The 24,854-nt window shown below is 37.7% G+C and overlaps 3 protein-coding genes and 2 long non-coding RNA genes across 8 annotated transcripts; 3 read left to right on the top strand and 2 right to left on the bottom strand.

Moving 5' to 3' along the window:
* Positions 1–6,443: 6,443 nt before the first annotated feature.
* On the top strand, positions 6,444–7,094 carry LOC122296627. Its single transcript, XM_043106430.1, has one exon. The coding sequence runs from the start codon at positions 6,444–6,446 to the stop codon at positions 7,092–7,094; it is 651 nt and encodes a 216-aa protein (XP_042962364.1).
* Positions 7,095–7,996: 902 nt separating this feature from the next.
* Positions 7,997–8,819, top strand: LOC122296626 (uncharacterized mitochondrial protein AtMg00310-like). The gene is made up of 2 exons (XM_043106429.1): positions 7,997–8,022; positions 8,174–8,819. Exons 1-2 carry the CDS (start codon positions 7,997–7,999, stop codon positions 8,817–8,819), a joined length of 672 nt encoding a protein of 223 aa, XP_042962363.1.
* A 2,457-nt stretch (positions 8,820–11,276) lies between these two features.
* LOC122297342 lies at positions 11,277–14,598 on the top strand. 4 transcript variants are annotated; one of them, XR_006238724.1, is made up of 6 exons: positions 11,283–11,930; positions 12,120–12,226; positions 12,319–12,378; positions 13,606–13,951; positions 14,027–14,084; positions 14,331–14,598. It is a non-coding gene; the product is annotated as an uncharacterized LOC122297342 (long non-coding RNA). The 4 variants fall into 4 exon arrangements; XR_006238723.1 differs by having other exon boundaries at positions 11,277–11,852; positions 12,319–13,951; XR_006238722.1 differs by having other exon boundaries at positions 11,277–11,930; positions 12,319–13,951; positions 14,027–14,069.
* Positions 14,599–15,780: 1,182 nt separating this feature from the next.
* Positions 15,781–17,840, bottom strand: LOC122295438 (UPF0481 protein At3g47200-like). Its single transcript, XM_043104456.1, has 2 exons — positions 17,589–17,840; positions 15,781–17,300 (listed from the first exon to the last, which is right to left on the bottom strand). The coding sequence occupies exon 2, from the start codon at positions 17,229–17,231 to the stop codon at positions 15,963–15,965; it is 1,269 nt and encodes a 422-aa protein (XP_042960390.1). The 5' UTR covers positions 17,232–17,300; positions 17,589–17,840; the 3' UTR covers positions 15,781–15,962.
* A 717-nt stretch (positions 17,841–18,557) lies between these two features.
* Positions 18,558–19,358, bottom strand: LOC122295495. The gene is made up of 3 exons (XR_006238097.1): positions 19,068–19,358; positions 18,921–18,982; positions 18,558–18,707 (listed from the first exon to the last, which is right to left on the bottom strand). It is a non-coding gene; the product is annotated as an uncharacterized LOC122295495 (long non-coding RNA).
* Positions 19,359–24,854: the final 5,496 nt, after the last annotated feature.

Raw genomic sequence — 24,854 nt, 5'->3', positions numbered from 1 at the left:
CTAATGGAAGTTGAACTTAACCAGTTCTATATGCAAACGAGGGCCTCAACGGTGGTCGGAGACAATGTAACTCCGATAAGCATCTAAGACATGACCTTTGGTACTTAATGTAGACTCAGAGACAACCTTAGTGATAAGAATGACTAGTACATCCCTAGCCTAGCCATTCAGGAAATGACTGAAAACTTGCCAAAATTCACCTTTAACCAAGTTGATATCTGGAATGGATCACTAGGTGTTTTGACATTGTCCATAGAGTAATACTCAACCTTAGACTTACATTGCATAATATTTCTCGATGCACAATTCTGATGAAACCATTGTAGCATCAAAACTTTTGAACTTTGTGCATGTGTGTCATTCTAGGAAGATGTTGAGTCAGTCAGGCATGTGGATGGAGATCCATGTATTAGTCGTAAATGACAATAAAGTGGGATGTGACACATATGTAGTGCACATTATGTATAGAGGTCCACGTATCAGTCGTAAATGACATTGTTTCCCAAATGACTAACATAAGAGGGGCGAATTGTGTTGTATTTAATAACTAACAAATATAAACCAAATACACAATATAAAATATTACAAAATACGAAGCAGTAATAAATATAAAGAGTAAAGATAAGAGAGAATCAAATTCAGTATTTTAATGAGATTCAGCCCCATTGCATATATTCTTGCCTCAAGTTACCCCTTGAGAATTTTCAAATTAACTATTCAACCTCTTTCAGGTGGAGATAGAAACCTATTACAACTTTGAGCAGTGCTGCCACAAAGAATCTATGTAAAACACCCGCTACACTTACAGTCACCTTACACGTGGTGATTTAACTATTCCCTATGTAGAATACCTTATATACGCACAAGGGTTATACACATACTTTTACTGTTATAAGAGCTGATACTAGCTAGATTATTAGAAAACACTCCTTAATGAGTGAAATAAGAACAATACAGCGCAAACTATATCTCTCTCAAAATAAACAAGGGTTAAGGCTTAATACTTAGAGAAGAGAGATTAAAAGCTTTAAATGAATGTTATAAAACTTGCAATTGATGTGTATATACTCTTGTTGTGATTTTGAATATCTCAATTGAGGTATTTTTAGATATATAAGACTTTATTTTTAAATTTAAAAAGATTCACATGTAAAAAAAGAGCACTACTCGCTTTTCAAAACTTTCAAATAAAAGTTTCTCATTTTTGCAATTGTCAAAAACAACATTATTAACTTTTTAAAATTTTCAAATCAAATATTCTACTTTTCACATATGAAAAAAAAAAAAAGACATTAATTACTTTTCAAAATTTTCAAACAAAATCATATTCATTTTTCATATATAAAAAAGAGCATTAATCACTTTTCAAAAATTTTAAACATAATCTTTTAATTTTCGCATATGACAAAATGAGTATTATTTACTTTTCAAGTTTTTCAAACAAAATCTACTTTATGCATATGTCAAAAAGAGCATCAATCTTTTTTCAAAATTTTCTAACAAAACATGCACATGTGAAAGATGACAATCAATCATCTTTCAAAAATTTAAATTTCAAACTTTTAATTTTCAAACATATCATGCAAATGTGAAAAATGCAATTTGACGCTTTATGAGAAAAAAAAATTAATTTTGAGCCTTAATCCAATTTTGAGTATTTTAAGATATTTACATAATTATTCTAAGAGTTTTATTTATGAGTTTGTTCATTTTCTTACTCATGCTTGGTTCGTTGATGTGTGTGGCTTTATTGTATAAACAACTTGAGTTTAAGACTCATTTATGCTTGAATTTATTTGTTATCATCAAAATCAATATATAGATATATAATTATATGAATTTATTTCTTTCATCACTGTCTTCTCCTTAGCATGTCTCTTCAAACAATCGTGTATCACTATATACCATGAAGGCATGGGAAATCGTTGCTCTAAAGTATGCACGAATTTACAAAAGCCTGCCTTGTCAATACTAGTGGAAGGCATATCATCAATGATGATCATCTCCACAATAACATCCCTCAACATCTTCACATTGTATTAAAGAATTGAAAATTTCTTAATCTACGTGCCAATGTGTCATCAGTGGCTGTAGAAGTTTCGTAACTCAGCTTTATCTTATCAATTGCCACCAACTCTTTGTGTATCTTATGCTATTAGCAGCCCGTAAGATGTGTTATTAATACTGACGTGCCATGTTTCTTTGAATGAAAGCCACATAGTTGCCCGCAATAGTCTCATGATCACTGAGAACTTTGGTGAAATATTCCCATGTTCACGACCTTTTTTTACTAGGTTGTGCTGGTCGATCGGCCTCAACATTCATCAACTCCTCTTCCTCATTAAGTATATCAACATCTTCAAGATTTATTGGGACTCAACTACTTGCCAAGAGTTAGATGCTCTAGATGGGGGCCTACGACTCGAAGTACCTATCAGTGATGCTAATGGCGGTGCGTCATCCTCTAAGAATTGCAGCAATATGGTGTAGCATCCATAATTTGCTATGAAAATAATCTGAAATAATTACCAAATAGCTGTCATTTAACATGTTATGAAAATTATCTACACATTATAAATACATTAAAAAAGAAAAACATGTGTTTAGTCATGTTTGTAATTTTAAAAATAGATAAACTCAAAAACTGAACGTTCGCTCTAGCCACACTCAAGTGAACAATCTGTATGACATTCGCTCGAGCCATACTTGAGTGAAGGCTTGAGCGAACAATCTGTCTGATGTTCACTTGAGCCACAGTTGAGCGAATATCGAGCAAACATTGTTTGAATGGCACCATTTGATCTTTTTTTAGACAAATCCCATAATCTCATGAGAAAAATCCTAAAAATAGAAATCCCCCCATTAAAAAATTAAATCAACAACAAAAACTACAAAAATAACAAATTTCACAAACAACTTCAACAATTTTTGAACCCTAAACAATTCAATTAACAAATAATTAAAACGCAAATAACCAAATATAAAATGTAAGGCTTACAAGAAAGAATGGCAAATGAAGTTTCCTCTGGCGGCTATGTAGGTGACAGGGAGAAGAGTTGTGGTCGGAGAACCAAAGAGGAGATAAAGTCCCTATGGTTGAACGAAGGGGGTCCTGCATTTTGGAATAAAACAATGTCACTTTAGTTGACCAATTTTTTTTTTTTTTAAATAGTGTCGGAGTTCGGAGTTACTCCAATGCTGATTTTGAATGGAGACGGAGTGATAGAAGCATTTACCCACCTCTAAGGCCTCACTGTCTCATTAAAAATTGTCAAAAAACTTATTCCTAACTAGTTTTGTTATTTTTTCCTGCAATTTTGATGGCTTGAAAAAGCCTTGAACGTGGTAGTACGTACGTATAGTTTGCAAAGCTTCCTTGTGGTATTTATAAATCTTTTAACGGTAACTATCCAAGTCATTTTATTTCTATTGAATGTGATTCACCTTTTTCCTCGAAAGCGTAGAAGGAAATGATTAGATTCATCAAATTGCGTATTAAGCAAAGGGTGAGTTTGACGACTCATTAAGTAAAGAAAGAAAAAGAAAAAAAAGCAAAGACAATGCAGGGACCGAGAATGGTGCCCTGCATAGTACCATAAGTGTAAATATATTTATTTTATTTATTTTTATTTTTTTAAATATCTTTAAATATTTTAAAATATCCTTAACATTAAGTAAAAAAATGAAAATAAAACAAAAATAAAAATCAGAATCAGTCAATTTTTTCGGTCTAAGTAGCATTTTCCAATAATTGAGTATGTTTTATCCACTCCATAATTGAGGTTGGAGTGTTTTCAACCATTAAGTGAAAATTCACAAAGCCATTAAAAAATACTTAGTTAACCATTAACTGAAAAATAAAACCGATCGATAGGTTTTATAGATAAGAGTAGTGTTTTCCATTGAGTTTATAGTAGCCTCTTGGACGTTATAGCTAGGCTAGTAAGATTATCTCCATGGCATCCAAGACAATGACATTCTAAGTAGAGAAGTTGAGTGTTTTTGGATACTAAGTTACACAAATGGCACATCACATGCATCTTTTTCCATGTTAAATAAACAATGGTACACTTATTATTTTCTACCATTTATTTATTTCTATCTAGTGTATTTAAAGCTTTTATTTTTTTATTTATTTCTTTTTAAGTATTTTTTAACATCTTTAATCATGAAGAAAAAATTAAAAAAAAAAAATATACAATTTCATTAATAGTAACTTCCTTAACAAATAAGTAAAAAAATTATTATAAGATTAAAACAAATAAAGATAATAATAAATGAGTAGTAGAGGTAATAAGCTTATGATATCCGTAATTTTAAGTTGCGTCTTCCAAAGGAACTCTACACATACAGGTAGTAATGAATGTCACCCTTGCATCATAATTCTACAAGAAAAAATGACTTTTACACCAAATACGGGTCCTTCTCTCTCTCTCTCTGGAGGGAGAGTAAGGTTCTCCTTGCATCTGCAAGGGAGAATTGTCTCTTAGTGTGTGGGAGTCATAGTTTTTCATGTGCATCCGGAGGAAGAGGAACTGTCAAAGAGGTGGGAGAGACTGCATTTGTCTCTGGAGGAAAATAATGTGTTCCAAGTGCCTAAAGAAGGGGAGATAGATAGTCTCTCACATTGGAAGTACTGTATTATAGGGGGGATATTAGCGGAGAAGGGTGTAAGCAATAAAGCTTTTCGTGTAACAATGTCCCAAGTGTGGAGATTTGAGGGTTGGGTGCAATTCAAGGACCTTGGTAACCATAGATTCATGATTGCATTTCAACATGTGTCTAATAAGGAGAAAGTTCTTGGGGGTAGACTGTGGTTCTTTGATCGAAATATTCTGTCCCTTCAAGAAGTTGACGAGAAAATGCCTTTGAGTGCAGTTAAGTTTAACTTTGAACCTTTTTGGGTGTAGTTGCATGGTCTTCCTTGGGCTGCCATGACAGAGGAAGTTGGAACCCAACTTGGTGCATCAATTGGTGAAGTGATAAGAGTTGATGTAGATTCTGATGGAAGGGCTTGGGGTAAGTGCATGAGGGTGTGAGTGGCTGTGAATCTAAATAAACCTTTGTTAAGGAGGAAGTGGTTGATGTTGGATGACCATAAACATTGGATTTCATGCAAGTATGAGAGGCTTCAAAATATATGTTTCCAGTATGGTATTTTATCTTATAAAGGTCGCAACTATAGTAAACATAAGGGTGACCCTCCAGAAGATGATATGTCCCGAGAGCAATTTGGTCCTTGGATCCGGGCTCAGCCTATGAACTCTAACATCTTTGACATTCCCAAATATGGTGGTTCTAATGGTTCCAAACACCAGCAGGGGTGGCCAAGGAGGAGATGAGTGATGCAGTTTGAGTGGAAGCTAAAGATGGAAAGTGGTGCACTGGGGAGGATTCTCAAGCTTCAATCAAGGAGCCTCTACAAGGGAAGATTGCTATCTTGTCATGTAAGGAAAATGATGTTGGTAAGGAAGATACGGGAGCCTGTCCCAATGGTGGGAGTTTCCTTAAGGGGAGGGGATCGAATTTGAAAGTTCATGATTTGAAGTCAGAGACCCCAATCAGTGCAGAACATCATGAGAGTACAAAGATGGTAGTTACTTAAGGGGATTCTTCCGTTATGGAAGTAGAAGCAGTCTCAGTCTCTACTGATCACTTGCCTAAAAATGATATGTTCATTTTTAGTAAGGGTAATTTAGAGAAAGGCAGGAAGTCAGATGATGTAGATCTCAGTTTTTCTGGGAGTACTGTCAAGAGGAGGGGGGCCACATGGAAGAGGAGGGCAAGAGAGGTAATTTCTCAAGTGACTAAGGCAGACGGGGTGACTACTAGAAAGAGGGGTATAAGTGGTAAGAGTTATGATATGGAGTTGGCTTTGTCGAGTAAGAAAGCAAGGCTAGAGGATGTCATTACTAAAAACAGTTTTGATAATGATTTGGTGGAGGCTACCTTGCAGCCCCACCAACAGGCATGATAGGCCTTAGTTGGAACTGTAGGGGGCTTGGGAACCCCCGTACAGTTAGAGAACTTCACTTGCTAGTGAAAACTAAGTAGCCCAAGTTTGTTTTCTTAATAGAAACAAAGTGTGGAAGGAAAAAGGTGGAAGAGGTGAGGACTAGAGTGGGATTTGATTGTAGTATTGTGGTTGAAAGTAGGGGTTTGAGTGGGGGTTTAGCTTTTATGTGGCACAGTGAGGATAAGTTTATTCTTCAATCTTATTCTTAGAACCATATTTCTATGATTTTGTAGCAGGTGTATAGTGATGATAAAGTGTTGTTGACTTGTTTTTATGGTTTTCCAGATACAACTCTATAAGAGATAGTTGGAAGCTGTTAAGGTTATTGAAACCAAGTGATGAGATGGCATGGCTTTGTTATGGAGATTTCAATGAGCTCATGCATCACCATGAGAAACAAGGGAGAGCTAGGAGACCATATTAGCAGATGGAAGAGTTTAGAAGGAATGTGGATTACTGTGGCCTAAGTGACATGGGGTATGAAGGTAATAAGTTTACTTGGTGCAACAATAGAGAGGGGCCCTATTTTACCAAAGAGAGATTAGATCATGCCTTGGGTAATATGGAGTTGACTAGGAGATTTTCTAACTGCTGCATACAGGCTCTTGCTACGTATTCATTTGATCACAATCCTATTGTGATGCATCTAAGGAAGGGAGGTAGAAGGTATGTCAGTGAAGGGGGTGTTAGGGAGAGGATTTTCAGATATGAAACTTCTTGGAAACTACATGAGGAATGTTCTAAGATTGTTGCCAACTACTGGTCCCCTCAGGTGCTGCAAAGAGGGTCTCACTTATGGATGTCTCATAAATGTCTTGTAAATTGTAAAGAAGCTCTTGTGAAGTGGAGTAGAACCACCCTTAGACTACACAGAAAAGAAACTCAAGTAAAGATGCAACATCTGGCTAATCTACAAGAGTCCAATACAAGTACCAGTTATGAGATTATTAAGGAAGTACTATTGGAAATTTACAAGTTACTTGAAGAGGATAATGCTAAATGGAAGCAAAGGGCAAAGCAAACTTGGCTCAAAGATGGAGATAGAAACTTAAAGTACTTTCACAGGTGTGCTAACTAGAGGAGAAAAACTAATGAGATCACGAGCTTGACTAGAGATGATGGCAGTATAACTAGGGACATGGAGGAAATTTTTGAATGCTTTGGACAGTACGACCTATCTCTTTTCACTTCATGTAATCCAGTTGGGATTGAGGAGTGCCTTACCAGGTTGGACAGGAAAGTGGATATGGATATGAACAGAATGCTTGAAGCTAAGTACACTGCAGGGGAGGTGAAAGAAGCCTTATTCCACCTTTGGGCTCACCTGGACCCGATGGATTCCCTGTAGAATTCTACCAGTGCATTGGGATATTGTTGGTGATAAGGTCACTCAAGCTGTGTTAGAAGTTCTCAATTCAGATGGGGATATTAGCTATATTAATGATACATATATTGTGCTTATTCCCAAAGTGAAAGGTCCCAAAATTGTTCTAGACTTTAGACCCATCTCATTATGCAATGTATTATATAAGGTGGTGTCAAAGGTTCTAGCCAACAGATTGAAGAAGATCCTTCCTCAGATTATCTCCCCAACACAAAGTGCATTTGTTCCTGGGAGATTGATCCTTGATAATGTGATAGTAGCTTTTGAAGCCATGCATTCCATGCCCATAAAAGGAAGGAGCCAACAAGGTCACATGACAATTAAGCTAGACATGAGTAAGACATATGATCGTGTTGAATGGGGTTTCTTGAGAGCAGTTATGGTCAAAATGGGCTTTAATGAGAGCTAGATCAGGCTGGTGATGGGTTGTGTGTCATCTGTATCTTACTCAATTCTCCTTAATGGATCTTCCCAAGGCTTCTTCAAACTATCTAGAGGCATTAGACAAGGGGATCCACTATCCCCTTATCTTTTCCTTTTAGTGGTTGAAGTGCATAGTTACCTTCTCAATCATGCTAAAAGTGTAAAAAACATTCATGGTTATCCTATGGGCAGAGGCCAGGTTATCATTAATCACTTATTTTTAACAAATGACAGCTTACTTTTTGTAGAGCAAATGCAGAGGAATGGGCCACTATCAATACTTTGCTCAGTCTTTATGAGGGGGCCTCAAGGTAGAAGTTAAACAAAGATAAAACTGCAATATACTTCAGTGCCAATACTGGACAAGAAACTAGAGAATACATCTTGAGGATTGCGGGTACAAGAGCTACTACATGTTATGAAAAGTATCTTGGTTTACCTGCACTTGTGGGGAGATCAAGGCACAATACTTTTAAAAGCATCCGAGACAGAGTGAGGAGTAGGGTGAGTAATTGGAAGGCTAAGTTTCTCTCTCAGGCAGGAAAGGAGATTCTCCTCAAAGTGGTGATTCAAGCACTTCCTACCTATTGCATGGGAGTATTTAAATTGCCAAAGACTTTGTTGAAGGAAATTAATAGAGTGATGCATCATTACTGGTGGGGCCAATGGTATAAGGAGAGTAAAGTGCATTGGGTTTCTTGGAGTCAAATGGGAATGGCAAAGGAAGCAAGAGGAATGGATTTTAGAGAGTTTGAGAGTTTTAATTTAGCCTTGTTGGCTAAGCAAGGTTGGCGTGTACTTCAATTTCCTGAATCTTTGGCTTCCCAAGTTCTCAAGGCCAAATATTTCAGAAGTTCTAACTTTCTTCAGGCTAAGTTGGGAGCAAGACCATCATTCATTTGGAGGAGCTTTTTGGTTGCTAGAAGTCGCATTGTGAAAGGCTCCATGTGGAGAATTGGGAGTGGTAAGGAGACCAGAATCTGGAAGGATAGTTAGTTACCTCAACCTTCCACCTTCATGGTCTAAAGTTAAGGGTAGGATATAGATGAGGAGGCAAAGGTTGTTGAACTTATTCATGAGGACACCAAACAATGGGATAGAGAGAAGATTTTACATATGCTTGGTCCTGCAAATACTGCTATCATTCAGAGGATTCTTGTGAGCTCAACTGGTGCTAAAGACAAGCTTATGTGGTTAGGCACTAAGGATGGGGGATTTACAGTGAAAAGTGCATACCACCTACAGAAGGAACTAATTGCAGAATATAGGGGTCAGTCATCTCGTGGTGCTCAAAATTTTACAGACTGGACTTGCCATTGGAAATTTAAGATTCCCAATGCAGTTAAGGTTTTTGTGTGGAGAGCCCATTTAGAGTCCTTGCCAACCAAGTTAAATCTATTCAAGAAGAAGATTGTGTACTCTCCTCTATGTCCAATATGTTGTAGAGAAGAAGAGACAACTGCTCATGTTTTGTGGAATTGTGCTTCAGCCATGAATGTGTGGAGTCAAGGGCCAATCGTGTTTCAAAAAAGCTCTATGAGGGCAGGGAGGTTTATAGAGATCTTTGAATGTTTAAATGCCAATTGTGAGTTACAAACCATGGACTTATTTGCAATGACTACGAGGGGAATTTGGCAGAGAAGAAATAAGCTAGTGTTTGAAGGTTCCTTCTTGCATCCTACTTTAATAGCCTAGACTGCTGCTCACCAACTTGCAGATTTTAAGGCTGCTCAGATGGCTCCTAATTCAACTGCTCGAATGCATCCAAATCATGTTGTGACATGGATTCCACCTCCTGCTAGAGTAATTAAGATAAACTAGGATGCTGCTTTGTAGGAAGCTCATGACAGATTAGGAATTGGATTGGTAGCTCAAGATCATGAAGGTAATATTTTAGCTTCTAAAAGGGTGGCCAAGGCTAGTTGTGTAGTTCTCCTATTGGCTGAGGCAATAGGAGTCTTCCAAGCTGCCATTTTTGCTTCTGAACTGAACCTGGCATCAGTGATCTTTGAAGGTGACTCTCTTCAGATTGTCCAAGGCCTTAATCTTCACAAAGAGAGATGGGACAGTGTGGGACTGGTGCTGTCAGATACTAGACTTTTATTATCTCACTTTGAGCATTGGCATCAATGTTTTTAAAATCGTACCGTACCGGCCGGTACAGCCGGTATATTCCGTACCGGTACAGAAATTCTATAATTTCGTACCGATTCAAATATCGGCCGTACCGGCCGATATTTCGGCCTGTACCAGCCTATGTACCGGCCCGTACCAGCCGGTATTTTAGTTTCGTTTTTTTTTTTTTTTTTTTTCATTTTTTCAAACTACAAATTTATTTTTTTACCCCCAATTTAGACTAAACTATTTATAATTTATATAGATATATGTATTTATGTATAATTTATTTATATATAAATTATTATTTTGAAATATAATTAATATATATATATTTATATATATAATTTATTTATATATCGACTATCCCGAAACGGTACACGAAACGGTACCGGTACCGAAATATTTCGTTCCAGTGCCTTGACCGGTACGGCATCCGGTACGGTATTCAAAACATTGATTGGCATATTACTTTTGTTAAGGGAAGTGGCAATGAAAATGCCCACTGTCTTGCTAAGAAAGCCTTAGAGCTTTATGAGGAATCATCTGAAATGGTCATTAGACCCAATTTTAATGTGTTTCCTCTTATGTCTTTGAGATGAATAAAATAGTACATTTTCTTTTTTTTAAAAAAGTGACTTTTGCGCCTAAATTTATTACGGGGATTAAGATTTGGTTGCAAAATGTCACTTTTTTAGCTTTTTTTACTCTACCAGCATTTTCTTTCTCACGACTTATAAAATCGCCACAAATAAGAATTTTTGTGGCCACATATAAATCTGCTAGTAATTGAAGGGAAAAAACTCTTTGTGCCAACTATATTGCCGCGGAAACTTATAGCAGCGCTTTTCAACATTTTACGGCGTCAATAGACTGCCGTGAAAACATTTTTGTATCTGGCAACTCTTTGCGGCGAAAGTAGGGGTGTACAAGAAACCGAAGAACCGCCCGTGACCGACTCAGACCGGCCGCAACCGCCAAGGAACCGGTCGGCGGGCGGCAACGATTTAGAGAAACCGCCTATCGTCGGTTCGGTCGCGGTTTGAGGCCGGCTCAAACCGCTGAACCAGCCGATGTAATAACACTCTTTTTTTTTTTTTTAATTTTCTCAATATGAAAAGACGCCGTTCCACTTAAGTTTAAGTGGAACGGCGTCGTTTTACCCTAGGTGTTTGTCTCTCACACAGATTAAACGACGCCGTTTGTTATTAAACCAAACGGCATCGTTTTGTCTATAAGGTGAGAAAAAAAATTAGAACGGCGTCGTCTGGTATTAAACCAAACGGCGCTGTTTCGAAATTACACAGTCGTCGTCTTCCTTCTTCCCTGTTTCTGGGTTTCAGTAACCCTCTCTCTCTCTACTCTCTCAGATGAACGACGCTGCCGGAGGGGAACCGAGAACCGACCGTAAACCGCCAGAGAACTGCCGGAGTCAATACGGCCGGTTGCCCTCCCTCCCGTCGACCGGTTACGGTCGGTCCGTCCACCGTTTTCCCCCTCATCGGTCGGCGGCGGTTCTGCCCAAAAACCGCGCCGAAGGGGTCGGTTTTCACCCCTAGGCGAAAGGTCACGATTTCTTATTCTTCTCCCCCGTAGTTTCGTTGTCTTTTGTCGCATGTCTCTGTTCTCATTCTCTCCCTCCTCAAATCTCTCTCTCTCTCTCTCTCTCCCCCCCTAGGGCTCCGTCGCCGCAGCCACCGTTCGAATCCCAACGCCACTCGCACCATCGCAAAATCCCTTGCGCCGAACGCCTCTCTTTTGGTCCCGGAGCCCGAAGCCCGTGAGTTCAAAACCATAGCCTCAGCCGCCGCTCCCACCGTTCTCCTCCCTGTTCGCTGCTGCTATAGGGAGATCCTTTGCCCTCCCTCATTTTCCCCTGCCCCGGACACGCTCCTTAGCCCTCTCTCCCTCTCGGTGAGTCACTGCCGTGATCCCCCAGCTGCGCCAACCACCGCCAGCACCTTAACCGTCCACACAACCACCTCTCTCTCGGTTCATCCTCATTGTCTCTCTCTTTGATCCTTTGCCCCAGCAACACACGCACACACTACCTCTCGCTGCCCGAGACACCCACATTGCATTTTCTGTATTTTATATGTTTGTTGGAATGCTCAGGACAGTCATGGTTTGTTTTGAACTTCAAATTGTAGTTGATTAACTACTGTTATTTGGCTGCTACAGATGCGTATGCATGCATGCTGGATGGCATGGGTATTGATCATTTGTTCTATATTTTGGTATGGGTAGCATGTGTAGCTCACCTTTCTGGAACTCGTTCTCGAATACTGGTGGGTCATTTACACAACGTTGATTTTTTTTTAGTTTAATTGGTTAATAAGCCTTATGAGTTTAATAGTGGTTTTGTGTAATTGGAATACAGGTGGAGCTTTTCACAAGAGAAATTTCTTGCTGGTTGTTGCTACCAGGATGATGAGTCTGTGTAAGCTTTTATGAAGTTTTCACTTTTGGATAATTGTCGTGATGCTAAATCTGATGATCTGATTTAGTTGAACCTTTAACTAGGATCATTACAGTCTAAGTCCCAAGCTTTATTGGTATCACACTTACAGCTTTTCTTGAATAAGATTATTAACTTATTATACAAAACATAAATTCCCATAGTGCTGTAATGATTGTCTTTACTTTTACCTTGAGAGTTCTGTTTTCATTTATGAACTTGCTATGTTGTTGTGTGATGTTATGTTTTCATTTTTTCTCGTGTATTGATTTTGTATTGAATTAGAGATTTTTATTATCGTGGGATTACTGTGATTGGCTAGTAGTCTTGCGTTTCTTGACCTAGTGATTGTTGGGTTCGTAATGGTTTTTGCCATTTGGTTTTAGGGACATTGAAATTATTGTTATATTCAAGCATTCTATTTTTTTAATTTGTGTCTTCGTCTTTTATGAATAAATCAACAGTTCACTGCCCAATAATTTCAGTCTGGAGTAGGTGGGCACGTGCTTTTCTCAAGGCTTAGAACAATATTTTAATAACAAAATTATGCTCATAAATTTTATACTGCCCAATCATATGTAAGGTTTTTACACCAATCTGTTATAAAGCATATGATCGATGGTTAGAAGAGTTTTTCAAAATACTTGCTGAAATGCCTTGGAAGTCATTATTTATTGATGCTGGAAATACAGACATATACATGAAATTTGGTCGGAGATGTGGCTGCTTGTTTAAATTATCACCAAACCTGTAAAAAATATGGACTTGAAGCTAGAACCATGAAATCTCTCTAAGTCTCTGTTGAAGCAATCTTACCTTAATAAATGCTATTTTAGAGCTTTCATTGGCCATTTTTTCATGTTTTGTCAACGAGAAAATATTGGGAGCAGCCACTATTCACCACTACACACCACACATCCTATAAAAAATATTTATAAATCCCTTTGTCAACCAAGAACCTGATATTTTTCCCTTTTAACAAGTCTGGGACTAGTGTTGGTGGTGTCAAATGGTTTATAGTTTTTGGTCAGATCAAATTGTATGCCATGCATTCTACAGATAAAATCAATAAGACATATACAGATACCCTTTTCTATGTATCTGAGTGCATCTATAAAGAATTTGGTTCATAGATCCAGCAAGTTGAAAGCCATATCTTCAAGAGAATAGCCATTTGTTTTTGTTTATAGTTTCTCATTTGAATGACAGAATATTAGACTTGTAACATGGATTGGTTGTAATAAGTGTTGGGGCATGATTAGCAGCTCTTGGTTATAGTAAGTGTTGGTTAATAGCTCTTGATGGGAAGTGGAGGTTCACATTAGCAGCTACAGGATCTCACAAAGAAGTGGTTGGCAGACTAAAGCATCTTCCTTTCACAAAAGCATATTTCAAAAGAACCTTTTCAGATATCACAAAAGTATTTTCCTCTAACATCTTAAGTGGCCAACATGCAATTATGTCCTTTGTCTGATGGATGGAGATAACAAGGATCTCAGTTTCGTGCTGTGGCCACTGGTGGAACCTCGTCTAGCTGATAAATGGGTGCACTCAGGTGAGCCACTGCTTCTGTCTTCCATGAGTCTCCTCTTTCTACTATAAATGATATTGGGTTTTACTATAAATGCAGTTCTATTTTCACGACAACATAGCACTTGCCTCATTCCTGGAAGGTGAGATACCATGAGGTTGGTATCCTTCTGGAAGCCAACCATTTGTTCCTTTTGTTTAAGTTGTTATTACTAGATATATGATGTAGTGTTTCATATTTGGTCCTTCCAAGTGATCTGAGATTTGTGCCTTTGCTCCATTTCTCAAAAAATGTGTGTTTTGAAGATTTTCTTGTATTCTGATTTGGTTTTCATGTTACCTCTTATCATCATCTTTTACATTTGAAACTTGTGATGAATCATTTTAAGTTGATCTCTTGGCAGTGGCATTTGTGGAAGGCGTGTTTTTGGAGTTATTTGCAGAAGAGCCCTGAAGGCTCTCTGTTTGTATTTTGCTGCTGAAGCCTTGGTCTTTGTATTTGAGTTAGACTCTGTCTCAACAGCTTTAAACTCTGAGTTGGCACAACTTCTTGGTTAAGTTACACAACTTCTCCAAAATATGTATTTCAATGTACTTCGAGAACTCATAAATATGTTCAAGAATTTCTTCCATCTGGAATTTGAGATTTAATATATGGATTTTGATTCGCCATGTACTCCGATAAATCTACATTTTCTGATTATTCATTGTCAATTAGCCTCTTAATTATTAAAAGCTTGGAGTTTTACGTTCAGAACTCTTGGCTGCAAATATTGTTCAATTTGTATGATTCTACTAGTGTGTTGAATCTATAGCTGAAGCTTTTAGAACAAAAAATAAAATAAAAAATTGCATAATTGCCTTCCAGTATGTGAAAGTAATTTCTGGCCGGTAATGATTAATTGCGGCAACATTGTCCTTAGGAAAAGATTATTTTCGACATTTTGTTGCCTTTCATTTTCAACCGTATAGCAGGTTGTTAGGGAAGAACCACGTCGCCCATTAATTGTGGTCACCAGAAAAATGGTTGAAACAAGTGGCGATTGGATAAAAATTAAGAAACGAGCCAGTGACAATGAGAAAACACAAATGGCCGGCCTGTTGTTTGATATATTACTCTTTGTTTGCTTGAGAAAAACAAATGATTTCTAGGAATATTAAACCAAACGCGAGATTGTTATATTACATAGAATCCCATCATATTTCTAATTATTTCAAAATGTGAGTTTAGTCACATTCTCAAAAATCTAGATTTCTAAGAATGTAAATGCCAGAAAGAATGTTAGACTTTGCGAAGCAAACTGTACATAGCATGCTTGGATTCTGACGCAAATATTAGAATTTTTTAAGCAATGAATAAAGAAAGAGAATTGTTACAGACATAAAAAGATTATACAAAAACCAATCTACAAACTAACGTGGCTTCATATGATTCGTTAGATCTATTTTACATTAAAAGTAACTTTACAATCTAACATATTGCATTAAGTCATATCAATTTGTGAATTCACTTTTATGTAATCTCTTTGTGGCTAAAGTATTTCTCATAAAGAAAAATAGGGTCATAATGGCCGCTTCCAACACAGTCATTTAACATAAAGATGCGTGAAATATTATAACCAAACATCCGAAAACGTTTTTAGGATAATATACCTTAATTTCAAATGACAATTAGCATCGAATAAAAAAAAATCATTTTTATGGATTTTTTTTCTTTGATTTGTCGAAGCATATGGAGGAAAAAGAAACGAGTTGAAAGTGGAATGCTTCTGCCTAAATATAGTAAAGTGAAATGTAGCCAAACTATGGAAGTGTCTGCTCTTGTTTCCTCACTCCGAAGTAATTTACAACTGATTTCACTGAAACAATTCAAAATCATCTGCCCATTTGCATTAATCGATTCATTTTTCACACATCATTAGAAGACATCCCTAAAAGTGAAAACAATATTTCTTTCTATCCCCAAATGACCTCGAAAAGAGGACAAATAGAAGGGACCGATTAATACACGACAAGTTCTGATAAGATTGTCATTGCTACTTTTTCATGGTATACATGGTTTGTAAGAAAGAGAGGATTAATAGGATGATAGCAGCCAATGTTGAAAGAAAAGCCCAAGGACTATTGAAATAATTGTGCACAAGTATTGCACGCCATCTAGGCCATCTGCGTTGGCAGTATCCATTCACTTTGTTACATAGGCTTCCATAATAGAAAGTTTTGACATAAGTATTGTGGTAGAGCTTATTGAAGAACTGAACCGTTTCCTTTCGATTTGACCAGCTATGAATAATCCCACTCTCACAAAGTATGTCCACATCCTTGTTAGTGTTGATGAGGTTGTCTATAAGTATAGCATAGGAAGTCAACCATGCTTCACAGTCGGTGTAGCATTGCTCAAAAGCGATCAAATTTCGAAAAACTGTTTCTGTAGTCTCTTGAATTAGTAATGGAGGAATTTTGAGGACTCCATCATCAAATTCTATGTTCAATATATTTTCAGATGTAGCCTTCACAAATTTGATTCCAGCCTCCACGAGGCCTGTAGCAGAAGGCATAACTTCCCAATAATCTGAATTGTTTTCTTCCTCTATAGTTGATGAAACCAACCATTTTCTCAGTAGGTCGACAATGTGCTTGACATCTTTGAGAGGCAAGATTTGAGTAGGTGGTGTGGCTGAAAAAGCTGTCCCAAAAAATTGAATGGCAAGTTGAAGTAAAGACTCGTTGTGGGTTTGTTGTTTAGTCATGTTGAACAAGCGCTCGAGTACAATCCAAGGAACTTGGTTTTCTAGTAATATCAAGTCGTGGTATAGAAATTGAAGCATGCAAGATACGGAAAAAATAGGGTCTTCTTTTTCTCTAAGCGCCTCGTAAGCATCCTTGCGAAATAGCTCAATAATAAAGCAACCATCAATTAACAAAATTTTAACGAATTCTTCCGGAGTGTATTCAATCGATTCAGCATAATATTGACGAGCCTCTTTCTCTACTTCCTCGATGGATTTGATCAAATCTATTACCATTTTCTTACTTTCCCCTGAATTGTGTAATCGAGAAACAAGACATTGCAAGTATTGTAGTTTAATTTTCTCCACAGATTTTAGGTTTGGAAGGCTATGGTGAAGAGGGCCAAAAGAAAATGCATCAGGGATAAAAGCTTTTTCTTGTTGTCTGTAGAGTATATTGGGGATCTTGAAGATACAGCTCTTCTGTGGCACAAGCAAATCATGGGAGATCTTTTTTTCAATTGAACAGGCCAAATCTTCTATGTTGATTATAACACTATCTCCACTCACAGACATTTATACTGTCTAAAAGAAGAGAGATCAGAGAAGGAAAAGCAGCATGCCGATCAAAGTAGTCGACTTTGACTGACAAGAAATTCATCCAAAAGAAGAGTATTAGAAATAAAGAAGCTATATAAACAGCTTATGCTAGAACACAAAATGAAAGATAATAATAAAAATTAGATTTAATAGCACCCAATATATATATATGGCCGTTGACCATAAGAATAAGATGATCATGAATCTGATCAGAGCTCTCAACCTTTGTTCCCAGGAATTCATCCAAAGAAGAGTAATAGAAATAAAGTCTTGTTAGCTCATGCTAGCTAAACTTACGCTAGGACACATCAAAGATGATAAAGGATATCTCACCTTAGATTCGGGCCGTTGACCGCAAGAATAAGATGACCGTGAATCCGATCTCACCTCTCACCCAGCTTTGTTCCCAGGAGCCAGCTAGTCACGAGTCGAGGCCCGTTTTGAAGTACCGGAGCTAGATTTGGGTTTGCCAATCCTTTTTTCCTGTCGGCAAATATCATTGCTGCCTGCCCATGGAGATGCTGCGCAAGAAAATGCCGTCCACAAAGAAAATTCTAGAGAGTGAATAGTTAAATATGAAAGCAGCTTATATGGATGTGAATATTTTATTATTTTTATAGAAATTTATAAAAATTATCATCTTTTTTTATTATTTTGGACAAGGAATAGGTCAATTTTTTATTTAAAATATCTAATTAAAATCTGCTTTATCTAATACTTCAACAAATGAGTTTTCAAATAGTGCCGAGCAGCACGGCACGGCTCTCGAGAAGATGTGAATTTTTTTAATATTTTTAAATATTTTTTTTTAAATAATTATAATATTATTAAAAAATAGTTTTTAATCATTAAATAAAAAAATAAAAAAATTGTCAGGACCCAACATTTTGTAAGACTAACATTTCTGTTCCAAATATTAAGGATGTTCATCCGGATTCCAACCCGAAAATTAGATAGACCCAAATCGGAACCCGAATTTTAAATCTGGGCTGGAACCCGGACCGGGTTAGCCCGGGTTAGAAATGGGTCAGAACCCGAATAAATTCGGATTTTTCAAAACCCGGATTTCGGGTTCCAGATTAAACCCGGTTTTTTTTTTAAGCCCATATAAAAACCTAAATATATATCCAATATTCTCACACGTGGCTTTGATTTTTTTATAAAAAAAAAAAAGAATAAATTTGATTGTCTTTAGAGGTTGAAAAATATCAACTACTATATCAAAGTTCTACTTAATTTGCCTCTAATAAAAATGCATGTAAAACAAAAAAAATTCCAATATTCTTCTATGCAAAGTATGCGTGCATTACAATACAATCCATTGCATATTATATTATTTGTTATTTATACATTACATTACAAAATACTAAATTACAATATATGAATTACAAAACCAGTGATTTAATTTCCACACCAAATAGCAACTTCAAAGTGATTGACCTCAAAGTGATCCTGCAAAAAATAAAATAGAATGAAAATGACATAAATCTAAAAGCAACACATCCTACAAACTAATATAATGCTAGATACATACTGAATTTGCTAATAGAGTGATAATCAGAGTAATGATCAGAGTGATATTTTAAAATGGTAGGTCCTGCTTCATAAAGTGATGATCAGTGTGTGAAATAAATAAATAAAAGACAATGGAGATGAGTGTCTCACCAAGTGGGGTAGAAAAAACAATGGAAGCATTTTCAGCACTAAGAATTAAACATTATTCAGCACTGAGAAAAAACATTAAACATTTTAGACAATGAAAAATAATTAGAACATGAATAATTTTTTCAGAACAAAAGTGATGAGGTTCACCTTGTATGTAGCACATTCGGTATTACTTCTAGAGGCCAGTGTTGCCATGACCCTCTGCAACTCTTTCATATGGATGGCACCCCAAGGTGCAAGGTACTTCCGTGCATATGTTATAGCTCCCAACTTGTTTTCAACTCGCACCAACTCTATGAACTCTTGAAGTCTTAATTGGAACTCAAATTTGCTCTGCATCATTAGACATTAAAACCATTCATTAAGAAGAAAGCTGGCATAGCACGTTGTTTTGAATTCAAGTTCTCATAAAACATTGACATTTGTACATATCCAAATATCATCCAAATATCATCTTAAATCCAATAAAACCAACATCTTCAAATCAGTTATTGGTGTGTTGATTTCATCGAAGGTTACATCTTCAAGTCCCAACCACTTTTTTTATTTTTAATTTTTTTTACTTAACTATTAAGAAAATATATTTTAATGGTGTTGTTTTTTCATTTTTTTTAAATGTTTATAATGATTAAAAAAATACATAAAAAAAATGAAAAGTGAAATGTACATCTCCGACACTTTCTCGGGACACTCTTTGGTGACTATAGAAGTATTTTTTCTTTAGAAAAATGCTATATCTATCGAGGGTTGGGTCCGATATGGATCAAGACAACTTATATTTTAAAATTATTTATTATTAAATAATTGAAAAAGTATTTTTTAATGATGTTATATTTTTTTAATTTTTTTAAAATATTTGTAAAGATTAAAAAAATGTATAAAAAATAAAATAAAATGCACATATCGGGATATCGGGACACTTTGTTGGTGACTGTAGAAGTGCTTTTTTCCTCAACATTTTAGACATATCTGATATCTAAGTACTTTAATACCTGGGCCCGACTCAATTAAATATATGAGATGCGTTTGAGATTTGTAATGTAGTTTTATAATTTAATATATTATATAAAAAATATTTAATATATTATAGAAGCCACGTCTGAACATGCTTTTGTAAATAATAATACTATTTATTATTTCTATACACTATATATTATATTTATTTTAATTTTTTTTATTTTTCTATAATAAATATTTAGTATATAGATAATAAAATCTACTAGTCAATCCAGTACCTCTCAAGTCTCAATTTAGAACTCAGCTAACTTTTGGGTCCCTCTCTCTCTCTCTCTCTCTCTCTCGAAGAGGAAAGTAGGGTTTAGTACCCCTGGTCTTCTCGACACGGGGAACAGTCTCACTGGTTGTGAGGGCGGCGGCAGTTGACAGTTACAATGGTAGAAGACGATCTGACCAAGAGATGGGAGAGACTTCATCTGTCGAAGGAAGAGACATCAGTGTTCCAAGTTACAAAGCAGACTGATAAGGAAGGGAACTTTCGGGGAAAACTCTGCATCATTGGAAAGGTCTTATCGGAAAGGGGGGTTAACAACGAGGCCTTCAGGGTGACCATGGCTCAAATCTGGAGGCTACAAGGCTGGGTACGTTTCAAAGACCTAAATGAACAATGTTTCCTAATCGAGTTTCAACAAATCCAGGATAAAGAAAAAGTTCTAAGCGGTAGACCCTGGTTTTTCGATCGAAATCTTATAACAATACAAGAAGTAGATGAAAATGTATCTGTTAACGCAATGAAATTTCAGTATGAGCCATTTTGGGTACAATGCCATAACTTACCGTTGGCTACAATGACTGAAGGAGTGGGACAGGATTTTGGTTCATCCCTAGGACATGTGATAAGGGTAGATGCAGACTCTGATGGATCTGCCTGGGGTAGGTGTCTAAGAGTGAGAGTTGCACTGGACCTTACGAAGCCATTATTGAGGGGGAAATGGTTGGAGTTCGAAGGGGAGAAGATCTGGGTCTCTTTTAAGTATGAGCGACTCCAAAACCTATGCTTCCATTGTGGGATTCTTTCCCATAAAGGTAGAGCATGTTCAAGACCAAGGTATGACCTCAACCAAGAGAAACAACAACCAGTGCAGTTTGGGGCTTGGCTACGAGCTCAACCAATGAATACAAACCTATTTGATTTCAGAAAATATGGAGGAAAGGCCGAATACAATAACAAGAAGGCAGAACAAACCGAGGAGAGGCCCAGTAAACAGGAAACAAATCCTGGCATTTATAAATATGGGGAAACTGAGAAGGACACTGAAGAGACACCATTGAGAGAGGGGGAAACATATGAACAAAGTAACAGGGTAGTACAACCAACTGCCAAAGTCCCGGGGTTAATAGAGGAGGGACTCAATCCAGTACCCTCCCAGACTCAACCCCCAATTGGGAAAGAGGTTCCTGCAGAGACATCTTCCCATATGGAACTAGACCGAACCATCTCTGAGTTGAGAGACACAATGGCCAAAGCTAAGCCCAACCTCAGTGTTAGTAGCACTATAGCTATGGAAAGTGTAGTTAGAACCAGGGGAAGCAACAATTCGAAACCAGAAGATGGGAACACTAAAGTAGGCAGGTGGAAGAGGAAGGCTAGAAGAGAGACAAGACCTAGTATGATCTTGGGGGATATCACAAACTCAAGCCAAGTGGTAGGGACCAAGAAGAGAATCTGGAAAAGTAATACTGAGGGTAATATGTCTCCAAAAAGAATTAGGAACTGTGAGGTTAGCAGAGAAAGCCAACCTGAAAGGGCAAAGGCTGGACTCCAGCCCTGCCAAAACCAATGAGCATATTGGTATGGAATTACCGAGGGCTTGGGAACCCTCGGACAATTTGAATCCTTAGAAAGTTAACTAAGGACAAGTGCCCACACTTAGTGTTTCTGGTGGAAACTAAGTGCAACAGAACGCGGATGGAAGAAGTAAGATGTTCTCTGAAGTTTGATAGCTGTTTTGCAGTGGACAGTGTGGGAACAAGTGGGGGAATTGCTATGCTATGGAAAGAAGAGTGGAAAGTCAAAGTGACAAGCTATACCCGATGGCACATTAATGCTCATATATAGGGTGAGGGAGGCAATCCTAATTGGCTATTCACTGGGTTCTATGGCCACCCAAACACATTGAAGAGGAGAGGCAACTGGGAATTGCTCAGAATGCTTAAGCCAATCCCATCCATGCCCTGGCTGTGTGGAGGTGATTTTAATGAAATCCTTGATCAAAGTGAGAAAGAAGGGGGTGCAAGGAGGCCATACTCTCAAATAGAACTATTCAGGCAAGTAGTAGAACAGTGTGGAATTCGAGACATCCACTCTCAAGGACAGAAGTTTACCTAGTCTAATAACAGAAGGGGTGGGGGGTTCACAAAGGAGAAGATTGATAGGGTAATGGCTAACAAGGAGTGGAGTGACCTATTTAACCAGGCTCACTGCAACACTTTGGCAGCAGTCAAGTCAGATCACTCTCCCCTACATATCAACATGAAGCATATAGTGTATGGGAGGGGTGGAAAAAACAGGGTTTTTCGATATGAGGCAGCTTGGGAAATTAGGGAGGAATGTAGAGAGATAGTTAAAGAGGCCTGGAACAAAGGCCAAGAAGGGAACTCACATGTAGCTAGAATGAGGTGCAAGCTAAACCAGTGCAAGAGGGACTTGATAATGTGGAAACAAAAAACTACACAGCAAACACAAGGGGAATCAGCCCATCTCTTGTCCAGTATTAGTCAATTACAAGATATTGGGGATGGTTCACATTTGGACAAATTGCAGAACTTACAAAGAAAACTCGAAATTTCACTAGCTGAAACTGAGATGAGGTGGAAACAGCGTGCCAAACAGCACTGGCTGAGGAATGGAGACAAAAATACACATTTTTTCCATATGCAAGCAAACCAGAGAAGGAAAACCAACACCATCAAATCTGTTTCAGACAGTGCTGGGAATATAGCTCATGAGCAAGAAGATATTGGAGAAGTTTTCACAGGTTTCTTCTCCTCCCTTTTCACCTCTTCCTTGCCTGTTAATTCTGAAGCCTGTCTACATGCTTTACAAACAAAAATTACACCTGAGATGTCAGCTAGTCTATTGAAAAAGTTCACAGTTGAGGAGGTTAGGGAAGCTATTTTCCAGATGAATCCATTGGGTTCCCCTGGACCCGATGGATTCCCTGCTCAGTTCTATCAAAAACACTGGGAGGTGGTGGGTGAGGATGTTTGTAAATTTGTCCTCCAATCTATTAACCAGGGTTGCACACTTCAAGAGGTGAATGACACCTTTATAGCTCTGCTCCCCAAGGTTAAAAATCCTATAAAGGTGACTGAATTTCGACCCATAAGCCTCTGTAATGTCCTTTACAAGATAGTCTCAAAAACCTTGGCAAATAGGTTGAAGTGTATACTCCCTTCTCTCATATCTGTTAACCAAAGTGCCTTTGTCCCTGGTAGACTAATCTCAGATAACACTCTAGTAGCATATGAGGTTTTACATTCAATGCAGTCAAGGATGAAAGGGAGGAAAGGGTTCATGGCTCTCAAATTAGACATGAGCAAGGCCTACGATGATGTTGAGTGGGGATTTGTAGAAGCTGTGATGCAGAAAATTGGTTTTCCCCAGCAATGGGTCCAATTGATCCAAAGATGCCTTAACTCAGTCTCCTATTCAATTCTGGTTAATGGAGAGGCCCAAAAAAAATTCTACCCCTCTAGGGGAATTCGCCAAGGGGACCCCCTCTCCCCCTACATTTTCATACTTTGTGCTGAAGCTCTTTCTGCATTACTAAAACAAGCTGAAGATAGGGGAATATTAACAAGTGCACCACTGGGAAGAGGCCCAACAAAGGTGAATCATCTGTTTTTTGCAGACGATAGCCTCATTTTCTGTCAAGCTAAAACTGAGGAGTTGAGTAGACTGCTTTTGATACTGGAAACTTATGAACTGGCCTCAAGACAGGTACTAAACAAAGAAAAATCATCAGTATTCTTCAGCAAGAACACAAAACAAGAGGTTCAGAACCAGATTCTTCAACTGGTGGGTATCAAATCGAGTGGGACTTTTGAAAAGTATTTGGGACTACCTGTAATGGTGGGGAGGGCAAAGGTTGCAGCTTTTCACTCCCTCATTGATAGAACTTGGGCTCGGGTAGCTAATTGGAAGACCAAAAATCTATCCAATGCAGGAAAGGAAATTTTACTGAAGGCAGTACTCCAAGCCATTCCTACCTATGCAATGGGGATATTTCTCCTCCCAAATTCTATTACTAGGAAGCTGAATCAACTTCTAAGGAAATTCTGGTGGGGCTATAATGAAGACTCATTAAAGATTCACTGGATTTCCTAGGAACAACTAAGTTCTGGCAAGGATTTAGGGGGCCTGGGCTTCAGAGATTTTCAAAGCTTCAATCTGGCTATGCTGGCCAAACAAAACTGGAGAATGCTACAAGATCCTACCTCACTGGTGTCTAGAGTGTACAAGCAGAAGTACTTCTCAAAAGTGGGCTTATTGGAGTCAAGCTTGGGGTTGGGACCTTCATATGCCTAGAGAAGCATCCAAGCAGGTTTAACCATGTTAAAAAGAGGACTTCTGTGGCGAGTTGGTAATGGAACCAGCATCAACCTGTGGAAAGAAAAGTGGATCCCAAACCTACCTTCTCAGCAGATTTCATCCATAAGGGGCAATGATGTATGGTGTGAGATGGTTAGTGATTTAATAGAACCAAACCTGAAAATGTGGAGAGAAGACCTCTTGCAAGAAATGTTCTCAAACCAGGAAGTTGAGGCCATCAGAACCATTCCTATTAGCATAGGAGGGAGGGGGGACAAGCTGACTTGGCAGGCCTCTAACAATGGCCAGTACACAGTTAAAAGTGGTTATCACCTCCAGAGGAGTTTGATTTCTGAAGTAGAGGGTGAAGCTTCGAGGAAACA

This window comes from Carya illinoinensis, chromosome 15 (genome assembly GCF_018687715.1).
Source record: "Carya illinoinensis cultivar Pawnee chromosome 15, C.illinoinensisPawnee_v1, whole genome shotgun sequence".
Classification (NCBI taxonomy): Eukaryota; Viridiplantae; Streptophyta; class Magnoliopsida; order Fagales; family Juglandaceae; genus Carya; species Carya illinoinensis.
Note: the sequence above shows the minus strand (reverse complement) of the source record. Positions and strands in the feature narration are given on the sequence as shown.